Source organism: Amia ocellicauda, chromosome 2 (assembly GCF_036373705.1).
Source record: "Amia ocellicauda isolate fAmiCal2 chromosome 2, fAmiCal2.hap1, whole genome shotgun sequence".
In the NCBI taxonomy this organism is placed as follows: Eukaryota; Metazoa; Chordata; class Actinopteri; order Amiiformes; family Amiidae; genus Amia; species Amia ocellicauda.
The window spans coordinates 23,347,055-23,368,711 of record NC_089851.1 but is presented as its reverse complement, the minus strand read 5'-3'; the positions used below and the strand labels follow the sequence as shown (position 1 = coordinate 23,368,711).

The 21,657-nt window shown below is 36.9% G+C and overlaps 1 protein-coding gene across 2 annotated transcripts in view; it reads right to left on the bottom strand.

Moving 5' to 3' along the window:
- Nucleotides 1-256: 256 nt before the first annotated feature.
- sema5a (sema domain, seven thrombospondin repeats (type 1 and type 1-like), transmembrane domain (TM) and short cytoplasmic domain, (semaphorin) 5A) overlaps nucleotides 257-21,657 on the bottom strand; it is a 131,686-nt gene continuing 110,285 nt past the window's right edge. Inside the window, exons 16-22 of one of the 2 annotated variants that reach the window (XM_066721387.1) lie at nucleotides 18,072-18,297; nucleotides 12,322-12,531; nucleotides 8,711-8,881; nucleotides 7,386-7,541; nucleotides 5,639-5,683; nucleotides 4,873-5,084; nucleotides 257-2,101 (exon numbers count right to left, since the gene is read on the bottom strand). In XM_066721387.1, the coding sequence (XP_066577484.1) occupies nucleotides 1,982-2,101; nucleotides 4,873-5,084; nucleotides 5,639-5,683; nucleotides 7,386-7,541; nucleotides 8,711-8,881; nucleotides 12,322-12,531; nucleotides 18,072-18,297 (1,140 nt within the window). In that variant the 3' untranslated portion in view covers nucleotides 257-1,981. Of the gene's footprint in view, nucleotides 2,102-3,523; nucleotides 3,737-4,872; nucleotides 5,085-5,638; nucleotides 5,684-7,385; nucleotides 7,542-8,710; nucleotides 8,882-12,321; nucleotides 12,532-18,071; nucleotides 18,298-21,657 lie in introns of those variants that run through there. The other variant, XM_066721396.1, reaches the window with a different exon arrangement.

Genomic DNA, 21,657 nt, shown 5'->3' with positions numbered 1-21,657 from the left:
GGTCCCATCAGGTTGAAGGTTGATACAGAGAATCACACCGCTGTGCTCAGCCTTGTTAGAACCATTCAGGAGACAAAGGAATTCACTTTCATGTACCCTTCGTGTATCCTTTTCTCAGGAGAAATATAATGTGTCACCAGAAAAGCATGGTTTCAATACTTTAAAAAGATATCAGCAGCTGGTTCCCCACTCTTTCAAAGGTTATTTTACAAAAAAAGGTCTCAATGTACTCATTAATACAGCTCAGACAGTGAAAGTTATTAAAATTATTATGCCCGTTTCATTTACAAATAAAGCAGCAGAAAATAAAAGTTACATAAAGAAAGTTTGCATAAAGATAATACACAGCTGAAATTTATACATCAATATGAATTCTCTCCATAGGGGTTTATTAACATTTCAGTACTAACACTTTCAATAATCAATTCTATGTGTGCTTCTCGTTGCTTAGTTGGGAGTTTTCAACCTAAATAACTGAACAGTTTTCAATTCTCAATCTTAAAAACATTCGATCTGCAATGAAGAATCATTTATGTGTGTTTTGTCAAGTAGGTAAGGAATCAGTTCTATGAAGAAGTGTAAACAGATGTTACACACAATGTGTTACACATCAGCACTGAAAATATGTCAAGGCCTACGAGTCCTGACTTCATTCCTACTGAAAACTGCTGACATGAACAAGGAAAGCGAACCAGGAAGAGATGCCAGACACTAACAATCCTGTGCTCTGAGGTGAAGGTGAATGTCAAATTAGTTTCCATCAAAAGGAATGCTTCTGTCAATGCTCTGTGCCATGGTGATGCACACCATAATACTTTTGTCAATAAGCCAAATTTGTTGTTTTGATTTCAGACACTACATTCCTAATGTTGATATGATACTGAAAGAGAATTTAATTCCACTGGGTCTTCAAAACACACACATAGAAGACTCTTCATGAGCAGGCTGCTAATAATTTAGCATCACACTTGCATACACATATACCTGGCATATTGTACAGTCTTGGTTGATGAAAATAACTGCAGAAAACATGTAATGCTCTCTTCAAGAGATGTACAAATATTTGTTTTCACCTCATAATTGCATTTTCCAAGTATATTGTTCAATTACTAGTGTGGAAAAACAAGATAACAAGATTTATATTTAACATAATAGAACAAATATATACTATTTGCATATATTTCTGTGGGTTTGAAGTGTGTATATTAAATGTAAAGCACCACTGCTACTGAAACATTTGGACAACGAAAACTACAGACTTATGGTTCAAAATGAATGTACTGTAACGACTAACTCGGTTTACACTGATATTTTGACCATGGTTAAATTATTTGACTTACACGGGGCACCATACAATAAAGAAAAATGAATATGTCTGGCCAGAGACCTAAATATCTACATCTTGATTGTCTGACTTTGTCTGAACAGTTGACACTCACTTCCAGTTGGTGTCTGCAGTGGCCGCTGCGCAGGATCCTCAGTGAATGGCAGAGTTGTGCTGACACAGCAGTGCAGACAAAGTAGTCCATATACTGCAAGTGCAGGGCTTTGGAATGCAATCAACCATGCAAATAAATGAAGCAACAGATAGCGGATTCAGTAAACGTCATGCAAAGCAGTCTTGTGGTATCTTTGAAATGGAGTTCTTTTAGCAGAATTAACAGGGATCCAAGTGGTATATTTAATAAGTCTGCTAGATTCGCCAGAAGCCTCTTTCCCATCCTGTTCCATGTTCGGGAAACACATTATCGGGTCCTTTAAGCTCAGTTTTCCACACAAAAGCACCAAGATGGGGTGGTGTCCTCAGTTACTTGCCAAAATATGTCTTTCTGTTACTGGGCTGGCAGCAGAAAAAAATATCCATGACACAGAAGTTCCACGTAGGGGGTTCATTAGAGACCACAAAGCAAAAATACAATTTTATTTAACACAAGGGATCCAAGAGGAAACGAAAAGGCTGCACTTGACAACACAGCACTTGCTAATAGTCATCATAGGTGTTGACATCTGTGAAATAGGCATTAGTGTAAGTCTTCCCAGCCAGGTGGGGGTTGAAATATTTATTTCTTTCCTCCAAGATAAGGTTATTCTTATTGAATGCCTGTGAATAAAAAGAAGATAAGTTAGTGTCAGCAGTATGTGACTGGTTTATATGGTTATCATGAAATTGATCTATATGGATTTCATCCACCGTATGCTACTACAATGAATTAATTAATGCAGGCACACTGTTCGCCTGACTGCCTTTCAAGTGAAGTATTGAGGTGACTGTCTCTACTTCCACAATATATATATGAATACATTTCTTTTTTCCAGTGGTTTACCTTGGTATCCCCATGTTGTAGAGAACCTTAATTGTGGTTTGTATAGGTTTTGGTTAGGGGCCCCTTTATATCAGCTTACATCAGGGAGCCCTTTATAAAATAATCTCAAACATCAAAGCATATCACTGTTAAGCTGTTCATGGAGAATAAGCTTCACTATTTCTTCCAACTTGAATCAAACTGAAAAACAGTACATGATGCTATACATTCAATGACTAACAGTGATCAGCTCTAAGCATTATGTGGTTAGTAAAAAATATAAATATGTGGATGGACAAAACCTACAACTGAATATATTTGACAAGTCTACAGTCTACAATGGTAACAGATTGTTACAACCTGAAACTTTTCATATTTTAAACCTTGAAACAAGACCATTTAAAAAACATTGTCATCAAAGATGTATCTTTAAACAACAGCTCAGAGTACAGGGCATTGAATAAATATATAAAACACATTAGTGAAAAGTATGTTGGGGGATTGTTTTTTTTAACAGAAAAATATATATATAAATGTAAATGAATATGAAATTGGGCCATGGATTGTTTCCCTTTACATAAACAACTATGTTTCTACTCCCCGAGTTCTTTGAAATCATGCATCGCACGGTTGAACTGAATTATCAAAATATTTATGCAGCTTTTGTTCAAGTCAGTACATACGCTTAATATATTCATTAACAGACTTTAGGAACAGTAATTCATTATATATTTCAGTTTGGGTTTTTTAAAATCTATTTCCATGCAGTATTGAGAACCATAATACTTGTCCAGACATATGTAATAATGTAATCACTTTTAAATACAGGCTAATCAAAATAAACATCTGCAACTTGTGTAGAATTCTCCATTAAAACAGCTGTTTTTGACAAATCACCTAGGCCATCTGTGGCCTTAAAAGCCGTATCATTTACAACATAATAATCTGTCTTTGAATGTCTTTACATGCAGAATACAAAGGAAATGGGTTCAACATCAGGATGTCACTTTTCAGCGTTCACGAGAACACTACAAGGACAAGAGATGGAAGTATTTGCTTATTCGCTCGGTGTTGCTTTGGTTGTATAATTTCATCTGAATCAATGGAGCTAATAAAAATAGAATCTTATTAAATAATGTGTGGCAGTCCTTTTTTACTGTATGGTTTTAAAAATACACTGCCTTCTCACAAGTTTAAGAGAGGATCTATCAGATGGTATGGATGATGGTCTATAAATAGAAGTCTGTATGCAGACCTGCCACAAACAAGAGGCTCACGGGGAGTGACGGATTTCGGCAGAGGTTGGATAGTCGGGTGTGGAATGTTGGTCAAAGTTAGTAGGAAACCTCCAGGCCCCTTGATTTTCCAATGTTAGAAGACAAAGGTTGATGCATGCTGTGGTCATCCAAAGGCAACAGTACGGACACATCGGGCTGTGAAGAGGAATGGGGAGAATGATCCACAACAATATGTCTTGGATTTAGCAGGAAGCTGTGTAGGTCTCTTTCAGAACTCTTTTCAGAAGCAGTCTCCCAAACCTGGGGTAGCACCAGTTGGGCAAAAAGATGAAAAGCACACCCCAACCCATGCAACATTATGAACGGTTCTAATGGGCTAAGGTCATGCAAACCGAGCCGCCTGCCTCTTGGCACACTGTGTTCCATCAGCACTCTGGGTATTTCTCCATCCAGTCCAGGTACATTGACTGCAACATCTGCAAGTCATTATGAAAGATGCAGGTTGCTCCGTAATGAGGTGGGCTGGGCTTTTATTGGTGAGGCAAGTCACAACTGGTGGTCTGAGGAGGATGTTAAAAATCTGCCTGGTCGACTCTGGCTTCAAATTTGCATTCTTGAACAAGTCTTCTATCTAACTACGACAGTGGGCAGCAGTCCAAAATGGATGCTGCTTCTATGGTTGGCGATGACCCAGCTTCTTGCAAAACTTCTCTTGTGAAACAAGACACATTGAAAATGGACATAAGGAACATACATTTTCCCTGGAATAGGATCATGATTTTGGACAAATTTATTTGTTTTCATTTCTTCAATCCAAAATTAAACAAACTTAGTTTTCATCACCAGGAAAAATTAAAAATTAAATAAAAAAAGTAGAAAATCTCCAATTTGGGTTTTGAAATTAAGTTGGGAATCCATGATTACTAATATTAAGCAAAAATGAAAAAGCAACATTTTTATAACTACATTTAACACATATTCGAAATTTAGGAAGGTTGTTAAATGACGAAATTCTAAATGTTTTTTTTAAGGCAAGCATGAAAGACAAAATGGATGAAAACTCCCAGAATACTCATCCCCACACCAAAACGCCTTATTGACCCAATCACAAGATGCAGTATTTACCCTACAACCACTGCATGATATAGAAAGACGGGTGTATTCTGTGTTCCTAAACTGTAATAAGAGATGGACACAATACATAATGAAAATGTAACTTCAGTCGATTTCAGTGATTGCTTATGTACTTATGAGAAAGCAGTGTATATGCATTTGGTGAATTTGACTTAACTGGACATTAGTTTGTTCTGCACGAAAAGACACTCACTAACCTTAATGGCTTCTACAGAGTCGTATTTGTCCAGCTTGTTGATGTGGTTTGTGATGCTGGTGTTGAGAGGAGCTGCTGATATTGGGTGAATGACAGTCGCATCGTGAGCCTGCTGCTGGTACCGCTGACAGTATGTGTAGACAAGCAAAGTGATCAGGCAGCCCATTATAGAGCTGCTCAGACCCACAGCAATCATGTGGAACAAGTTAAAATCTGCAGAGAGAACACAAACATCATCAATCATAATTATTTCATTTTCTTTAAGTATACTCCATATCCTTACTAATATTAAGATGATATAAGGTTTGTTGGCAATATCGCATTCTGGAGCTCTACTTTTAGTGATGGATAAACCAATCTCACTCTAATGAAGTACCACTGCCTCTTGAGTTGTAACATATCACTCTGGAAACAATCACACCCCTTTGAATCTCCCCCGTCACTTTCTCTGTCTCCCCTTTACACTCTGCACAGTGTAGAAGAGTGCAAGTGTGTGATCTTCCACTTCAGGCAGGTTTTTCAGGGCAGCTAAGTAGCCTTGGATTGCTCCCTGTGTGTGATGTCACACAACAGAGTTCAAGTAGTGTGAGGGAGGCAAGCCTTTCAGCACAAAAGAGTCAGCAGAGAATAATGCTTTTTTTTTATGTGTATTAATATTTAATGACCGCACAGATATGTATGAGACTCTGGCAAAGAATTTCAACTCTAAGATGAGTGTACAGCTGTTTGGCAGCCCTTTACAGGAGTTACTGTGTTCAAAATCTTACCTCCACATCGTCTCTCTTCCTGGCTAGATCTTGCGATGGAGATTTCTGGGAAAAAAAATAAAGATTCATAATAAAAATTAATCATCCAGAATATTCTGATAAATGAGATCCTTTATAGCATTGGATTTTACAGCCAAATGCCACCTAAATGAAACATATTATCGTAAAATTCAAATGGCCAATGATTAAATCAGCTGTACTTCTTTCTGAGACGCATCCAGTCTCATTAAAAAAGGATAAAGTACTAGAATTTCCTACTAAGCCTTTATGTAATATCCAAATTGAGTACTGGAACTCTGAGCCAGAGCCTTGCTGTACAACATTATCAGATCTGTAGAGTCTGTAGCAACCTGCATATTGTGTTGGTTTAATTAATAAGAATTGATATAAAGTGGCTGGTCAGTTCCAGCAGGTCATAAAATACATCAAAGATGTGCTGTGTTGTCCATAGTTTAGGGGGATCTGGATAGAAAGCCATCATTCAGGAGATTGGCTGACACTATATTAAGAGTAACATTCCTCTTAAGTAGGATATTTTCATTGGTATAACCATTACTGGAAGTAACGTTTAACCCTTTGATATATAATCTGCCTATTTAATCTGTTATTTTAGTAAATTAGCAGTCAGTGTACCTTTCTTTTATAATAAAGCAGTGTTTGTATCTTTTGAACTTCTGTTTGTGTCTGATCTATTCTAATGAATCAAGCTCTACTGGTCAAATGTCTTACAAGATCTATTTCATTGGAAAAAACAACTCTTACTATATGATAGCACTACAAGTCTATTGTTCTTCTTTTGTTTTTTAAATATAACCTAGGTAGAAGAGGGAATTGTAATCTGTGATTTTTTAAAATGTATTCTACCACTTCATGAACAAAATGTTGCTAATTCCATAATTTGCTAACACCAATTATACCTTCTTGACCACGAGAGTAATTAATTCATTTTTCTTTGGAAGATCAAAGTCTGCAGAATTGTAAGGCTTATCCAGCTCTATTTTGCAGTTCCAGGCGTTGTGACAATTACAGTTCTTGTGGTGATGCTGATGAATCACCTATTTTTTTTCATTTGGCTCAACAAAAGATCCAACAGGTTTTCATTAGTAGTATTCAGCTAATACAAAGCAACGATGTAGGTATAACCCCCATATTTGGCTTGAGCTTGCATTTAAAAGCACCTTACTGAATTTACATAGTCCACAGAAGTTCAGGATGTAAGCCAGGAATTCCAAGTTAGACCCAAAGATTGTATCTAATGAGAGGGTTTCTTGGCTTGTCATACTTTTGATTAATTACATACATATCATAGTTGAAAAAATTAAGTTTCCATTCATTATTCCTAAATAAGCTATTTGGTTTATTTTATATTTACACAGTTTCCACCAACATCAGTCCAGTAACTCTGTACAATAAATATGACCAGCATTAGCTGAGATTACAGTTTTAGAAAATCAAAGGGTTTACAGGAATACGATAACACTGGAGCTATATTCACAGACATGGCATACAGCCCATTTCTAATGATCTGGAGAAAAGTAAAGAAAATTAATCTTTGGGAATTGATGTCTTTATTTTCTGGTGGGTAAGCTCACATTGTATATAGCACATTTATAGAGGGTTAAATATACTTAGAATGATTCAGAATGTGTTCTGTTCCTTCTTCAGATCTCAGGAGAAAGGAAAGGTTCTGAATTGCATACATTGTATTGGGTATCTTTAATCACATAGAGAAAGGTTTGATACTGACCGGGTATGAAGTTGGAGTCTGAAATGCAGGGCCGGATTTCCGAGCTGTTTCCTGAACACTGGTTTCCAGTAGGGAAGAGGACGTCACAATGACGAATGCGGACCTGTGATCCAGAAGATTCGCACTCTGACCACTCTGACCAGTCTGACCAGCTCTCTGTAGAGGAGGGAAGAGGTGCTCCTTACAGACTGTGTGACACTTACACAGATATACAATCCACAGCGGAAGTGGCCAACACAAGAGCAGCCTACACAGCTGATTTAAACATATCTCACCAAGAAGGAAACAGTCAGCATGCTAGTTGATTATTTAATGTACTAATTATCCTGAACACAGACAGCTTACTGAATGAACAGAGCCTTCAGAGAACTGTGGTTATCGTGGACAAAAGGAGTGTGTTATATGGTAATAAGGTGTTGACCTATCCAGATATAAATTTGCTTGAATATAACTTTTAAATAACATTTGCTCAGGTTTCTGAATAAACCATGTTATACTCTGGTGAGATTCTCCTATACGGAAAGCTTTATCTCCTGTCCAGTAAGCTATAATTTCATAACTCGGGCAGCAGTGTGCAGTGCTTTGGGCTATGGACTCATGAGCGGAGGGTCAAGGGTTCAAGCCCAGGTGGTGGAAAGGAGGCTGTTGTACCCTTGAGCAAGGTACTTTATCTGGGTTGCTCCAGTAAAAACTCAGCTGCATAAATGGGTAATTGTATGTAAATATAATGTGATATACTGTCACAATTGTAAGTCGCCCTGGATAAGGGCATCTGTTAAGAAATATAATAATAACCTCAGCTGAAGAGGTTGTTAAATTTAAATTTTACATGGAAATCTTTCTCCCTCCCCCTTTCGGCTTGCCATTGAGAGACTAGTAAATTCTGGGGCAGGATCGGAATTACCCTGTTTTTCCTTACAGTCATTTTTTTTCCCATGCATTATATTTCTAGAGAGATGACATAGTATGCTGTAATTGAATCATCTCTATTACTGTTGCATATTATTTCAGCTCTGGTCATGTGTACTTAAAGCACTGGACACCAACCAATACTTACTGATAATGAAAATAAAATCCTTTTTGTGGCCTGGCTTGTGTTTCTTTTTTTCTGCTTAATTCACATTTAGGCTAATGATTATAGGCTAAACAGTACATTTTCTACAGAACGGTTTGGATTAAAAAAATTACAACATTACACTGTGACCATTCTATGTTAATGAAGTAAAGAACAAAGAGAGACAGACAGCTGACTGAAAAACAAGTTAAAGATATAGAATAGCCCACTACATGCAGAGGGCATGTGCCAGTTTTGTTTAATTCAGTACCTGGGCAGGGCTGGGTATTGCACAGGGCTTCCTCAGTGTGTAGGCCCAGACAGATGTCTCCCCCATAGGCAGGCACAGGGCTGGTGCAGGTCCGAGTGCGCATGTAATGTCCACCTCCACACGTCACCGAACACTTAGACCACGAGGCCCAGCAAGACCAGCTTCCATCAACTGCAGAGGAAAAAAGCAAAATAAGAAATTATCCAAAAAATTTCCTTGAAAAATGTATGAAGGTGCGTTTCGTCTCAGAACATTTCACTTTACAGCCCAGGAAGATAATTGCTAAATCCACCTCTGAAGTGCAGAACCATCTGAGCTGTTTTGTCACTTTGTTGTGAGGCTGCTACAGTATAAAAGTGGTGAATACTAATACTGAATATCCTCTCCAAAAGTGGAACTAAAAAAGGACAGCCTTAGTAACAATAATTTTGAACATATACATCGAAGCAATTACTTCAGATTAGGACTAAAATGTAGGTTTAAATGATTCTCCCTTGTTTTAAATATTAAATCAACTTTGTGGCTACTTTAATCTTTCCTGTAAAGTTGCTAAGCAACAGGGGGTTGCGCTGATCGCTGTGGTGCGGAGTGAGGAAGGGTCGTCTGTTCTCCACTTGTGATTGCCTCTAGGTGCGTTTCTTGCTGACTCAGATTGGCCCCTGACTTTGCTGTAAATTAATTAAGGTAAATGATCCATTAAAACTTTCCTTTTAAACAATGCCAGAGAAATCCCACAGTTGCAAAAAAACAAGAAACAGAAAAAAGAAAATCAGGGCACTGATATTCACAAACATGTCACATGACTCTGCAACATTTTAACCCTTCCTTTGCAAGTTCACAGTGAGTCTGAACATTTTAAATGAAGGAGGCAATTTCTGAGTGTAAGTACTGAGTAATTGTATATGTACTTACAGTGTATTTACAGTGTAGTTACACAAAGTTACAATGAAAATAATGTGTAACTAATGTTGCCATTAAAGTATTAAATACTGTGTATAGAATTACAAAACAGCAAACTTAAGAATATATTACCCACATTGTAACTTTGTGTAACTGCACTCTAAACATGGTTTTTACTCAGAACTAAAGAGCCAAAAATATGTCACCAAATTCAGTCTAGCATTTTACCATTTAAAATATTTTCACAAAACGAAAACTTCAAAAACTATAAAATGTCCTGTGTTTTCAGCAGCAGCATCAACTGAAAAACAATCAGTAGGAGCTCCTGTATTTCCACTCAGGCATAATTCCAAGCATGTTATTAAAACCCCAAAAAAGACAGAAACGTTCACCACAAACTCGGGGTGGGGCGAGCTCCCACACATGGGCGTTTTTTCCAAATACGGGGCGCACAAATCTTCTGTGGTATTGTGTAAAAATAGTTAGGAAAGTATTGTTTCAGAAATAGACAGTTTGATTTATTTTTTCATGTGGATTGTTATGCTAATGTAAAGACTAGTCTTGAGCTTCTAGTCAGAGGGATATAGATTTTTATGGCTAAAATACCCTGTTATTCAGCATAATCCATCCACCCCCTAGTTCAACAAGGACATCATAGAGGAGATTGTATTCTTCTTGGCATAACCTCCACTGTTCTGCCCCAAACACAGCACTGGTGTACTGGAGTACAAAGAGTTCAGTTGTGTTTGCATCATACCAATTAACTTGTGAGTAATTATTATTATATGTACTTTGCATTGGACATTGGATTCATACAGCTGATATTGTGCAGTCCAGCAGACACTGTATCCTGGTGATTCAATTTTTTGGGAAAACCCTTTGTTGCTGCCAAAGTTGGCCTTCTCAACCACTTTTCTAATTGCAGGTTTTGATAAAACGTTGTTGCATCAAGTTCTTTGTAGGGTAGTAACTATTAACACCAGCCTAGAATTTATTTGCAATTAAACTGTTATTAATCATCTTATGATTGACTAATAGTTGTCACCAGACTTCTGGAGATCTTAACATTTTACCAGAGGTCTCTGCTTAACTGTTTGAAAAGTAAATTCTCAAGCAATAATCATTTTTCATGTTTAAGCACTAAAGTGATTTTTTAAGGTTACTGTTTTAAACCATTACCAAAGATTATGGCTTCTTTAACATAAAAAAACTATGTAATACTTAAAAAGTTCATAAACAACCTGTTAATTTCTGCAATCAAAAACAAGCAAACAAAAAAACAACAACAGTGGTTCCATCAGGTTTACTTTCAGCTTAATAATATAAACTGTGGATATCCAAACAGTGAACATTTCAGTGCTATTACTTGTGGCAGTCTTTTAATATATGAATTATCTTTAGTCTTCTCATATTTCAATTATTCCAAGGATGAGTGCATGCTTCAGTGGTAAATCGTCTTAGATTTAAATAAAAAGCATCTACTTCTCTGAACCTGTCATATTACAAAACAAAGTAAAATAGTAGGGAGAAATGTAATATTATGCATAGTCTGCAGTATAATTCTCGTAAGATTCTTTTGCTTTGTTTTGTCAGATTTACAATGAAATGTTATTAATTGATGTTATTGAATTGCTTGAAACCACCACCGGAATAAGATTAATGTAGCTCCTGAAGTAGTCAGCACATTAATTCAACACTTCTGTCTTAGCAAATAGTGTGGAATTGATGTCCAAGCAGCAATGGAAATAGATAAAGAAAGAATGAAAAAAATATATATTTAAAAAAAAGGTACTTTTAGGTAATTTACATAATAACTGGTTATAATCCAAATATGTAATTTAATATATCCCAGCAAATTAACTATATACCCCCAATGAACAAGCTGAAGAGCTGCTTGGGTTATTTCTTTAATACAGAATCCCAGGGCTAAATAAATGGCCAGGACTACAGGTGGGCTTTTAACCTATGCTGGGTTAAACTCCCTAAAAGAATAGTTTAATTGTGTGGATTGTTATTGTTTCTTGTACATATGGACTAAATAAAAGCTATATTAGAGAAGCAAACCTCTACACATTTTTCTAGTTATTACCTGGCCTGGCCATTTTAAAATATAACGTCTTTCATTTTTATTTTTCATCACATCTTCATGATTGATAGTTACTGTACTGAAAAGCTCTAAAAGGCAGCATCTGTGTGTTGTGGTTTGCTTCTTAGACATTAAGTCATTAATAACAATTTCTACAGAAGTCATCATTGCCTATCTGCTGTGCCACCAGTGCCCGGAGTATTCCTACACAGTTTCACAGCAGATTGCCATTAAGACAGCACATTTCTGACCATATTCAGGGTAAGGACTTTTTTAATTAGAAAGCTCATCCCCAAGTATTATAACTCATAAAGCACAAGGGCTCAGGCATCTTGACAGCAGTATGTTGCATCCCAGTGCTAAGGGCATTATGATACTCAAATGCAATTACATAAAAATATGCTAAAGGGATTCATCTCAGATGTTGAGTGCAAACTGAAATAATCTTTACCTTGATTTACTTTCACATTGCTTAAACCTCTACTTAAATTAGTATTTCATATTTTTTCAATCAACAACATATTCAAATCCAATGGCCATGTATGTATCTGTATGTATGTATGTTTATATGTCTGTATGTATGTATTGACGAGCACTGACTCCTGAAACTGTGTGGTTGTCTAACCTGGGCATGGAGTGATGTTGCACTCCTGGTATTCCAGCGAGGCTCCCAGGCAGGGAACCCCTCCGTACTTGGGCTCCGGGTTGTTACACAGGCGTTTGCGGCTGCGGATCCCTCGACTGCAATCACGGCTGCACTGCGACCACGACATCCAGGGAGACCAGCCGCCATTCACAGTATGGGCTTTAAATCTGCCGGAAAGCAGGAGATCTCCTACAGACACCAAACACCAAGAGACAGGCACAGAGTTAAACTCACAATCCAGGGGTTTGCTTCTCATAAACACTGCTCACAAAACTCTCATACATTATTTAAAACACGGACACTGCGTGACATTTCAAATCAGCGAATCTTATTTGAAAATATTTTAGTAAATGCTTGAACCCTCTTCCTAACTAAGATATCTCTAAATTCTTTATACCTTTAATCCACTGTGTTCATGTTCAAATATGCCTTTTTGAAGAGTGTTCTTGGTTCGTCCCACTGGTGTACATGGAAATTGAGTCTCTGTACAGATTAGCATTTTCTGTATCAAATAATGTTTTCTGGGGTTATATGATTTTCAGAGTATGCAAATCCTAATACTTTACAATTCCATCCAGACCATCTGAAAATCAATATGATTCTTGAAATGACCTGAGCTGCCTTGATGATATTTTCACTTGTGCAATTCTGATGGAAATATTTCATGGTGTGTTAAGCAACATTCTTATAAGGATACATTCTTGAGAATGGCGAGGGGGATGTTTCAAAGAGCCAAAGACATGATAGCCTCCCTATTGTGCTCGTGCTCCTGTCATTGCTGTTCCATAGTTTGTTGGATAAATATGCTGATTGCAGCAAGTATCTAGTTGTAGAAGGAGGAAACCGAAACCTTATGTAAACTCTTCAGGGACCGTCTGAATTATTTTTGCAGAATTCAAACTATAAAAAGGCTTTCATCAATAGAAACACACAAACTCTAAATGCATTGAAGCCTATACTAATGTACGCTTGCAAAGTCTAACATAATAGTTTCTTTCTTATAACCTGTAAAAAGCCATTGATTTATGACTGACCTTTGATATCCAAAGGGAACAACATGTATTCATATTAGCTTTGCAGCCTTCAAAATATGAAAATGTGTTTACCTATATCATTTGACCTTTGGTGCATGAAATTCACCTTGAGAATCCGAACGCCCTGTGTAAAGTGCTGGCTTGACAGCATTGGAGACTGAGCTTCTCTGTATTGATTCTGTACCGTCCGTGGCAATGTGAGCTCCACCACTGTGACCCATCTGCTTCTGAACCTTGTACCCAGGAGGCTTAGCTCTCAAAACCAAAGTATTTTGAAATCAACACAACTCAAAATAAAGCCTTACTGACTGATGACCAATTTCCCGAGACCGCAACATCAGCATTGTATTCCCTAGTAGCAGCAAGACAAACAAGTGTATTTGAGCCTTCACTGTCCCAGAACTGACTTATTTACTATATTTCATTAGATAAGATATATGCTTTTAAAATCTCTGCAAAAAAAAGTCATATCCCATTACTAATCTTTAAGGTTTACTGCTTCCACTAGCTATCTTCTGACCACTAAAATCACATAAAAACGAGCAACCTAATAAAGATGTTCAGTAAACATCTGCTATTTGTTTCACTGATGGCTAGATTTATTGTGTTACAAACTTTGTCACTTGGACAATGGGATCCGCAATGTAACTCATGGGAAAAACACTATATTATGCTGTGTATAATCTGGAACATGAATAAATTGTGTTTTCTGCAGCATACCTGCAGCACAATTCCCCAAACCATATGGGATGGCAGCAAATTGTCTATAGGTATCCATACATATCTATAATTGCGTCAGAATAACGTATACCTCACATATATAAAAAAATGACGGTGCAATGAAAAATCTCTCTCATATGGTTTTGTCAAGTCTCACCTTTTGCCCAGTGATCATGGTATCTGATTAGTGATGTGAAATAAGCATATAAGCAACATGATAAGACAGCTGTTGAGTAAAGTTACATTCATTTACAGCATAATAACATAATTTCAAAAGGTAGAAGTGAGATGAAAGCATTGCTCTGGGAGCCACTCTGAATGCACTTGATGGGGTTTAAAGATCAATACCTCTCCCGAAAAAGCAGGAATTCAAGAAGCAATCTGAGATTTTACTGTATGTAACAGTTCAATATGAACTTGATGTCCCCGGGGAAATCAGTGATACGATCTTATGTTCATTTCAAATGCTGTTTATAATATATTGTAACACAAGGCTAGACACTGCCTTATGTATTTTCATGGGAGAATGACAGTAAACAGATCTTCAGAATGCCCTGTAGCAGGGGGTCAGTTTGGCACACTCGCCACAGGGCATCTCAGGAAACCTTGCAACACAAATCTGAATACCGAAAGGGAAATTTAGTTTTATTCCAAATCGAATTGGCTATTTTTACAAAACATGTGAGGCTGTATATCACAAACATTGCACTACAGTTTTATTATTATTTTAATCACCCATGGGATTACAACGCTGATGCGGCATCCCTTAAGGGTGTCCCTACACAAAACGTTGTAGTTGGAACAGGGGGTTAAAGAACTGAGAAATGAGAAACTGAGGAACTGAGAATTCCTAGTTTACAATGTATGGCTGCATTGTGTTTGTCAAATGTAGACAAAACAACCTGAGCTGAGCTGCTGGTATTTTGATGTTCAGTTGAGAAGAAAATTATAAACATATATATATGGAATACACAAAAAGGCTGTCTTAGATATAAAATATAAGTTAAAGAGATGCAATCATCTGCATTTCTTATACAATTTATTTACTGAGATTTTCAGATGCCATTGACATAAACAGAATTAATATAGACTTCAAGGCTTTGCTATGATTAAAGGGAAGTTAATCTATTTTAATTCATTTTTTGTATTTGATATATTTGGTCTCATTCTTCATGATGAATAATATTTTAGGAGTAATAAATTGTTAATTTATTTATTTGAAATGTTACAACACCATTTCTTTAATGCTGGACTACACAAGATTAATTGTGCGGATACTGCTCTTCAACATTTCTTTTTTTCTCAAGAAACAACGTGTAATCAGGGAAAAATAAACGCATAAAACCATGAAGAAACGGCTGCATAAAACAAGTAAAAACTTACTTGCTCAGATGAACTTAATTATACTTTTGGAATAATTAATTTGTGGTTATCATTAGGAATTAGAAATATGAAACTGTAACAGGATGTCAGCTATGCTCTGATGGAACTAAAAACAATTGTAATGATGTGGGGCCAAATTAAAAACACGCATCGATAGCAATTAATCTAATTAAGAGACATACCTCATAAGCTAACCTAATCAAACATAAATTAAATATTTTCATTGAAATAAATATAACAAGTCATATAGTAACAATTCCTGTGAAAAAGGAAAGAATAAAACTGATCTACGTGAAACAGATATAAACATTAAAGTAATTACCTTTAATCAAAAAAGGGATGCCAATCTACAAGACTGTAATCAAACCCAATATTATGTATATGTAGAAAAAAAATCTAACAGCTCTACTTACATTAAAAACAGCACATATGTAAGCTTACTAGAACAGAAGGATAACTGCTGTGTAGGACTCTTAGGTAAGTGAAAAGTTTTTAAACATAAATTAATGAACCTGTCCAAGTAAAACATGGGTACTAGAAACAATTATACACCTATTTCTGTTCTGTATCTTACGTGAAGCAGAGCAGATCAGGTTAACCCACTTCTCTTCGGTCGATTAGTTACAGCACTTTATTTTCCCTTTTCCTTGAAAATCTAGCATCAATTTAGAGGGAAAAAACTCTGACCTTGCCAAACCTTTTCCATACTCCATTCTGTCACTTCTCTCTGACAGCCAATTGCTCTCACCACTTCAGAATATGGCATTAATGTCTTCCTCATTTTTAACACATCTTACTTAGACAAATGCCATGGAGCTACAGCAAATCAGAACATAGACAACATCACACTGGTTCGTGTATGATTTCAATCTTTTAAAAAGTGCAACTGGGTAGGGTTTACCAAATATGGGTCAGTGAGGTGGCTTGTCACTCATACATTTCTTTAAAGTTTATGTCAACCTCATCGCAACATGTTTTTGTATTTATTTAAAAACAAATCTAGTCTTTCTAGTGCAAACTATCCAGGTTTTAGTTCTTACAGTTAACTGTGAGCTCATGTAAATCCTACTTTAACCCTTCCTGAGCACAGTATTCCTGGTGTGTCCTCACTAGGATATTTTATATCTTAAGTATAACCACTTCTGGTTATCTGTATCGACTGCATTTCAGCAGTATGGTGGCTTTTTATTGCTCTTCCCAATTGCCTAGATGTTGTGGATTCAGATCGATAATGAAGGGTCCACTGCAAAAACTAAATCTTTTTCAATTGGCAGTTCATTCTTCTTAGCACTCTTCTCAGCCACAAGTACCATAGCTTGTAAACTTTCCGTGGCATCCACATTTATCCTCCAAGGATAACTAATTAACTCAAGAACCCAGTTTTTAAATTACTTTAGTTATCCAATGTCCTTGAGCGAAGTTAAGTTGTATATTTCTTGGCACTGGAAACCCATGTGTTTAGGATGTGTTCAGTGATGCAGTCCTGCTTTAAAATGAAGTATCTGTGTTCTTGGTGTCTCTTGGTGTCTGGTGTGAGGAATGTCGTAAAATATGTAAATGGGAAGAAAAGTAAAGTAAAGTTCTTAGCATGTTGCCATTTGAGATGTCTGTTTTTTCATCTAAATGTCCTCCAGAATCTGTTCTCCATATTATATGAACCTTGACAGGTTGTGGGTCTTTTACATGGACAGATTCACTAGGTGATCACTATGTAAGAAATAGGATTCATAGCATGTTTCTGTGTTTGATGTAGTTGCTTCAGATCACAGGGTGTCTCTTTCACAAAGAAAGTGCTGCTCAGGATATCCTGTCAAATCTCAGATTAATAAATAGGCGGATTTTGTACCTATACTAATTGAAAGGCAGGCAAGGGACATCAGTTTTGGTAATTCAGAATCTCATTTAGCCATAAAACGAACTATTGTACTATTTTATTGAATTCTGCACATTAATATGCCCTTTTGCAATTACTTCCTAAATGTTAATGAGTATTGAGTAACAAATTTAATAAGACATAATGTCATGCAGCTTATCAGGAATTTCTACGTACAATTAATTAACCTTTTAAAACAATAAACACAATAATAGTAATCATAGTAATATTTATATTATAAAGAGCTGAAAGTGAAAGTGAAAACGTAAAAATAGCTACAGGCGTGACACATTGAAGAACAGATCAAAGATGGACAGAGGAAGCTATCGCATGGATGCCCAGAAATGAAAAAAGAAAGGGAAGAAAACCACATAAAAGATGGGAAGATGAAATCATAAACTTTGCAGGTGTGACATGGAAAAGAGAAGCTGCAGATTGAAGTAAGTGGAAACATCTTGTGGAGGCCTTCATCCAGCAATGGATCGATATAGGCTGATGGTGTTATACATATACACACACACAATGTATGTGTGCAGCAGCTTTTTATTTTACAAACTCTCTCTGAAGGTGCACCACATTCAAGTGGAAAATTTCAAAAAGGGAGTTGGATAAGTGATCCAGAAGAGTAGTTATGCTAATGTCAGTACTCACTACAGGAGATGCTTCAGTAGGTTTCACAGTAGGAGGTCCCCCAATAGTATCAGAAAGAGAGCGCTCACCATCTGTGGAACATCCCGTCGAGCCATCGCTGGAGCAGTAGCGCATCTCAATCCTTTGGCGTCCCACTTCCAGCAGGTTGGAGTCAGACACCCTGGCCTTGCAGGTGTATCTGAAGCGTTGCTCATAATGGCCGCCATTGTCTGAGATGTTAACTGGAGTCCAGGGTGTCCAGGGAGTGGTTTTCTTCATATCTGGGCAGGCGATGGTGTTACAGGGCTGGTACTCCTATTAACGGGTTAAAAATATACATCATAACAGTATTATCCCCAAATGAAAATAAACATGTTTTAATTCAAATATCTACAGTGATTTAGTGTCAAGCTCAGCAACATCCTTAGGTCTTGTGTTGCCATTTCGCTGGCTCACCTGAAATATTTCTATTACGCTCTTTGCTGAACATGGCAAGTAGCAAACAACTCAGGCAGAAAAGGTCATTGATCAAGTTTAATTTATAACTGGGGTGTGGAGGAGGGGCGGGTAAGGAATAATAATAAAAAAATGCAGCAGCAAAGCACAACACAAAATGACATTTGGATTTGATTTCCAATCGAAACTCCCCACCACCAAGCAGGCACGTTGGCATGAGCAAAGCTCAACAACTAATTTCGCTGCACCTAAGATTTAACTGGTCTGTGCACCTGTATGTCTGCTTGAATAAGGGCAGGAGGAATTTAAACTCAATGTGTTTCATTGATTATTTTATTTTTTGCACTTTCCCTCCTTTTCATCACCCTACTAAAAGTCTTCATGGGTCTCCTTTTTACGTGATTTTTCTAATTTCACTTCCTTTCATCAGTCCTGCTCTCCACTCCCTATAACTTTTTTGGTCCTTGGGATCCATATTTCATTTGTCTCCCTGTCATGGATTATATATTGAGTCATAAAAAATTACAGCCTACCTTAGGAGGCTGTAGAGCACGTACTCTGACATGAAAACATATCAAAAAGACACAGAAGGGGGTCTAAGTAGAAGGCAAATTGTCCTAACTTCATTAGGAGGACATGGTTATATTGCTGTTTTCCACAATTTTTATTTCTTTATTTATTTTGAGCACAGCCTTAGTGACTGCCAGACCTTGAAGAAATAAGATAAAAGTCTGCTTTGTTCATCCGTCAACTTGCCACTAAGAACAGATTTGAACATTCAGGCGGTGTTCCCTAAAGCTAAAGTAACCAGTCAGAAAGCCCAAGGTTAAAAGACACAAAAGGATTTATATTGTGCTTTTCCAAAGAAAAATGAGTCTGTCAAGAGACGCCCGTTTTCGTACATGTGTTACTTTGTAATTATCTCCGTTCATTAATATTTAACAACCTGAAATATCAGGAAGGCCCTTTTGGAGGAAAAGAAGAAAAGGAAAGTGAATGAGGAATTGCATAAAAAAGTATATTTCTATGGTCATTTCCATACACTCAAAGCTATTTACAATTAGGAGGTTTGAGGTTTGAAGTATGAAAATTAAATTATGCAGTTATGGTAGCTATCAACTTTTTTTATGGAAAAATACTGGATATTCATTAAAAAAAATAAAGTGAAGTAATTTCTCACTCATTTATTATTTGGCTCGACATCCATTGATTGAGTTTTTTCTTTAATTACATCCCTAAAGCTGAATCCCTGCAGAGATTTATTTTCCCATAATTGTCTTTACAGACCTCAAAACAAACCTGTGATGTGACAATGCTTGCCTTTTCTGGCTATTTAAAATTTGAAAATCATGGAACCCAATCCCTAGATGTTTTCAAGCATGCTTCAAATTATCCTTGACAACGCCTTGTTTAACACAAATGCGAAAACAAATTGAAAACCCATTTCAATTAGACACATTGTCATACTGCTGACAATGCAGCATTTTGTGTTGAATGATTCTGCGTATTGTGACTTGTATGATCTATGGCAAATCACCATCATATTTACTGTCAAACACATACGTTGAACCAACAGTAGATTGCTAACCTTGTGGACATTGTAGTTTGAAAGCTCTGCTTAAGTGGCTGTTTTTAAACTTCTCATATACAGTACGCCTAACAAGTTTGAGTTTGCTTAATCTCAGGCCGATCTGTGACACAACCTAAACTTGCAATCATTACATTCTTGGCTGGAGGTTGGAGGTGAATATTAAATCAGGATTTAGTTGCTTCTGAATGACTCTGATGTGACACAAATTCATAATCATGGCCCACACAGAAATGATCACCGCTGTGTTTGTGATTGAACTAGTTTGGTATGCATTAGTGAATGACTAGTTAAATTAAGTGACTTGAAGAAGGTTTGTGTTCATTAAGGAAAACATAATCAATCTTAAATGTTATAAGTATTCACCAGAGGCTTTCCAATCTCCATTTCTGTATGTCACAGTTTAAGTGCTACAAAAGCTAATGGAACTATATTTGTAATACAAAACAAGGATCATTAGAGATTTAACACTTCAATACGCCTGGATTGAAGACTACAAAACTGAAACAACCCGGATTCCTGGATGGGAAAAGAAAAGTGACAGCACTGCAAAAATTCATGAAACGTAACAAATGCCATATGCAAAGCTAAATTCAACACAATTAAGCACTCATTCCTTGCTATATTTCCAAACAAAAGGGCTATTAATTTTAATTAACAGCACTACTCAACTCCAGCTGCATTAATCCTTCTATTTCACCTTTCCAAGGTATTCGGGGTGACTAGACAGGAAAAGAGAGCGGACTGAGACTAATCAATTGGTGGCAATCTATGGTATGTGTGGACCTCAGTGAACCATCAAAGATTACTGCAAGGCAGCTGTGGCCCAGCTGTTTCAGTTCCACACGCCGTTTTTTCCACCCTGCTCTAACCAGATGTACTGTACATGTGCAAAAACATGATGCATGTCTCGGTGTAGCCCACCATCTCTATTTCACCGACATTCCCACCATCGTTGCTTATTTTTCTATGGGTTATTTAGGGGGATTACGATGGATTTAAGGTGGCTCATATTATATATATATATCTGAGGTTTGGACAAACAGGGTCAGGTCCTGGCCTGCACAGCCACCGATTGTTCTCAAGTATTTGCCATCTGACCAGGAGCTGGTTGTGGTTTATAATATGTCAATAATAAAGGGGTCTGTTTAACATCATAACATTTACTGCAGGATTTATAACAATACGAAAATGAAGGCTTTGCCAGGATTTTACAGCACACGGATCTCTAAATGTAGTTATTAGTAAGCACCCTTAAAGGTTTAATGCCCTCACACTCCTTGTGCTTGTGCACATTGTCTGGATTTTGAAGCACAAGTTTGAATGTTGTAATGACATGCAGATTTCACTCAAAGCATCTCTTTGATGTACACAGAACCGTACAATTCCTTTCTGGGGAACTATCCTTTAATATTCTCTGTGTCTTACTACTAATGGAGTGAAATGGTTAATTTTGTAAAAGTAACAGGAACATAAAGATTAATCTGTAGTGAAAGAACCATCTGGGTGAATTTCTGTATAGATATGTTTTCATCACTTGTCTTTCCAAAGTTTACAATTAAATCCCCATGGTGTTTGAAACCTTCATGTGTATATCTAATTTGTCTGGTTTGAGAAGGAGCCAAGTAATA